The sequence below is a fragment of the Gekko japonicus genome, unplaced genomic scaffold (assembly GCF_001447785.1).
Source record: "Gekko japonicus isolate JY-2015 unplaced genomic scaffold, Gekko_japonicus_V1.1 scaffold1508, whole genome shotgun sequence".
Classification (NCBI taxonomy): domain Eukaryota; kingdom Metazoa; phylum Chordata; class Lepidosauria; order Squamata; family Gekkonidae; genus Gekko; species Gekko japonicus.
In genome coordinates, this window is record NW_015161441.1 from 347,499 (window position 1) to 351,174 (window position 3,676).

General features: G+C 45.5%; 1 protein-coding gene across 1 annotated transcript in view; it reads left to right on the forward strand.

The window, feature by feature from the left end:
- CACNB4 (calcium channel, voltage-dependent, beta 4 subunit) overlaps nucleotides 1-3,676 on the forward strand; it is a 277,854-nt gene that overhangs the window by 207,595 nt on the left and 66,583 nt on the right. Inside the window, exon 4 of the mRNA XM_015429029.1 lies at nucleotides 1,716-1,838. Within this exon, the coding sequence (XP_015284515.1) occupies nucleotides 1,716-1,838 (123 nt within the window). The remainder of the gene's footprint in view (nucleotides 1-1,715; nucleotides 1,839-3,676) is intronic.

Here is a 3,676-nt window from a genome sequence, read left to right on the forward strand (position 1 = left end):
GATGGGTGCTGGGCCAAGATTGGCAACAATAGTTCCCCAGGAGCAAATAGCTGGGTTGGAGGTTGGAGTCTATGGCACTGTAACCTGTCTGAGGTCCCCATCTCCCCAGGCAGCTTTTAAAACATGATCCTGGGACCTACACACCACCAGACATTCCAACTGCCTTGCGGGGGGGGGGGGGTTTGAGGGGTGGAATGCAGGGAAGTCCAATCAGCTTCCATATGCAAAAGACCTTGAAACACTGGGCGGGACTGCACAAAGCAGCCAGTCAACCCAGCCAGCATCTTCTGACTGACAGTTCAAGCGTCCATACACTAAAGGAGTGCATTTTAGAACTTTGGCACCCACTACTCAATTATATATAAGGAGAGATGAGCTTGGGGGGGGGACGGCTAGTGAGCACGATACGATACTGCTCCTCCCTCTGTGTTGCTCTCCCCAGATGGTAACTTCTGAATGGCTGTAATGGATTTCAGTAGAGCTAGTTCACACACTCAGTTGTGAGTAGGGTTTTTTTTTTTTTTTAATTTATTTTTTCAATTTTTAACAATTCTAACACTTCAAACAGTGAACAATTAATTTTCCAATTACATTCACATCCTGTAAATAGTTCCTGCGTATGTACAACGTTATAACATGTTCAAAGAATTACAATACATTACTCAACACACTTCCGAATATGATTTCAGTAGAAAGATAACAGACTTAGCGTAAACTTGATAGGAACACTAGGAAGCATCCCGAACTATTGGAGCGGTAAGAAAGAGAAGAAAGAAAAGGAAATATTAGAGCTAGTGGAGATGATATAAATAAGTAAGTATGAGAATTTGCGGAACTGGACATTGCATTAATCTTATATCCATTTGTGATATTGAGACCAATCAGATGAGATAAATTGTTTTTGTGACAGATAATCTAGCACTGGGTACCATTTCTCTATGAAATTAGACTTTATTGGGTTTTGTGACATGCAATTTAGTTTGTTGGAGACTGCATCCATTAAGTAAGTAGGGTTGCTAGTCTCCAGAAGGTAGCTGGAGACAGAAATCAGTTCCCCTGGAGAAAATGGCTGCTTTGGAAGGTGGACTCTATGCCATTTAGGGTTGCCAGTTCCCGGGTCCGGGAGGGGGTTCCCCCACTTCTGGGGGCTTCAATCCACCCCTGGCCATCTGGCTGCCAAGGGAAGCCCAGCCCCGAAGCCTCACCCCCAAGAACGACCACCTGCCTGGCCACCCCTCTCCTTCCCCTCCTGCCCAATTTAAAGGGCTTCAGCTGATCGACGGGGGACACGGGAATGGAATGGAATTAAATGAAATGGAATGAAAGAGGGAATGGAAGCCATCAGAATCACTTTGTGGCAACTGAAGCAGCCAGGGACTACCTTGCTGATATGTCAGTTCTGATGCAACAGATGGCAAGGTCAGCTTCGTGGTTTCAGGCAGCCTTGTACTAAGTTTGTAGAAGCCCCCCTTTAGACTTTACAAATGGATCCTCAGTCTGTAGGCACATGGAGGTCCTCCTGAACCCACCTCTGTTGAGAGGAGGGCTAAAGCCCGGCTCCCTAGACTACTGACACTCCCTTGCAGAACATGTAGATCCTGGAAACCAGATAACCCCCACTTTGTTCTGCCTCCACACACCCATCCCCATTGTGCAACCTGCTACTTTTTCTTCCCAGTCCCCCATGTATAACATAAATGTACTTTTGTTCACAGTCAAAACCGGTAGCGTTTGCTGTTAAGACTAATGTGAGCTACTGTGGCGCACTGGATGAAGATGTTCCTGTACCAAGCACTGCCATCTCTTTTGATGCCAAGGATTTTCTACACATTAAGGAGGTAACTACACAATATAATTATTCCTCTTACCTGCCAATAGCTTGGAGCCATGCAGGACACAAAACCGAAGCTGAAAAGCTGCCAGGGTGGCATCCCAGGTCATTCATCCTGATCAAAGTCTTAAATGGCAAAGAGGCTATATATTAAGACAGCCTGAAATTCTTTGCCAGTGAACGTGACATCTGGGCTGAAATTCAGTCAAAAGACTTTTTTTAACTAACTCTTTTAAAGAATTAAGAAGCTAAATGAAGTGACTGAATAGCTTCTTGCACTGTATGTCAGGTGTGGCTGAAATAGGCATAGTGACATGGGGCACCGTGCTGGATTTATGGCTTTCATATATGGACTGACATCCCTACAATATCATTCCACGGCAACAATCAGGCTCCTTTTAGATATTTGCTCATTCATTTAGTTAAGCATTTGTACCCAGCTTGTCTCTCCAAAGGGGACCCAAAGTGGCTTACAGCCCTCCCAAAAGACACTATACTCATAAACCAATAAACAACAAAACAGCCACCAGCAACAAACTACATCTTCAGCTGGTCCTGTACTCATATGCTGGCTCCTCTGAAGGCCTGGCCTAGGAACCATGAGCCAAAGGGCCAAGAGCCCTTCAGCTAGAGCCCAAAGACTTGTGTCTCTGGCCATGCCCACACTTTATAGATGCCTGAACAGGGACCCAAATCATCAGCAAAATGGTGCAGCTGGTACAGATGCTCTTCCACTCTTTTCCTCCCTGTTTTAAGTTCATTGTCCTGCAGGGTTGCCAAGTGTCTTACGTGGTGCAGCGGGGGAGAGTCAGTCCCAGCCCAGGACATTCTCGCGCGCGCCATGATGACATCGCCCGGAAGTGACATCATCATGCTGGGCACGTTGCCAGGCAACGCTCTATCAATCAGCCTGAAAACTCTATGGTACCATAGAGTTTTCAGGCTGATAGCTAGAGCGTTGCCTGGCAATGTACCCTGCATCACTTCTGGGTGACGTCATCATTCCAGGTGCGTCAGCCCAATCTGGGCACTTTGGGGGTGGGGTCCCCCTGCCGGCCGGATCCAGACTGGCGGGTTGGGGGCCCTTTGGGCGGAAACTCCCCCCCCCCACTCAGGAGACTTGGCAGCCCTAGTGTCCTAATTCAGGAATTTTGTTGACATGCTTATTTTAATAGGTTTTTAGTTATCCTGGAATAGCACAATATATCTGTATCAGTTTCCCTGCTCTGAAATAGCCACAGATGTATGCATGCGTGTACTGTCTTTTACAGAAAAGAAGGGGGGAAATCCTTATTTCCACATTCTACTGCTGAAACTCACAGCCTTGTAAGGCTGCTTTTAGTGTATAAAAATAACAACAGAGAAAATCAGCAGGGTGGGAGGAAGATGCCCTCCGTTGTTTTACATCCAGTTGGGGCTTTCAAGCAAGGTCACTTTGGCTATAGGCTGAAATGTCAGCAAGAATGGATGAGTCTCCACATTCAAGACATCTCATCTGTCACCCGTCGAATAATGTATTATGCATTTTTAAAACAGATTAAGTGACAACAATTATTGGCAATGCATAAACATTCTGGGTACAGCAACCAGTAGGAGGGAAATGTTCTCCTTCCACCTATGCTTAAGATTGAGATATACTTAGTAGAACATATGGAAGGTGTTTTGGCAATGAAAGTAACCTTTCTTTATGTTGCTGTAACTCAAATTTGGAATTAGAATAAGTTTTTAAAAAACAACCACCACCCAGGTTTACTAAAGAAATCTAGTCGTAGTCGCCCAATTCCCAGATGCCATGAAGCACCTCAGTAAACACCTTACCCTATCAGCTAATGAATGTATGTTTCA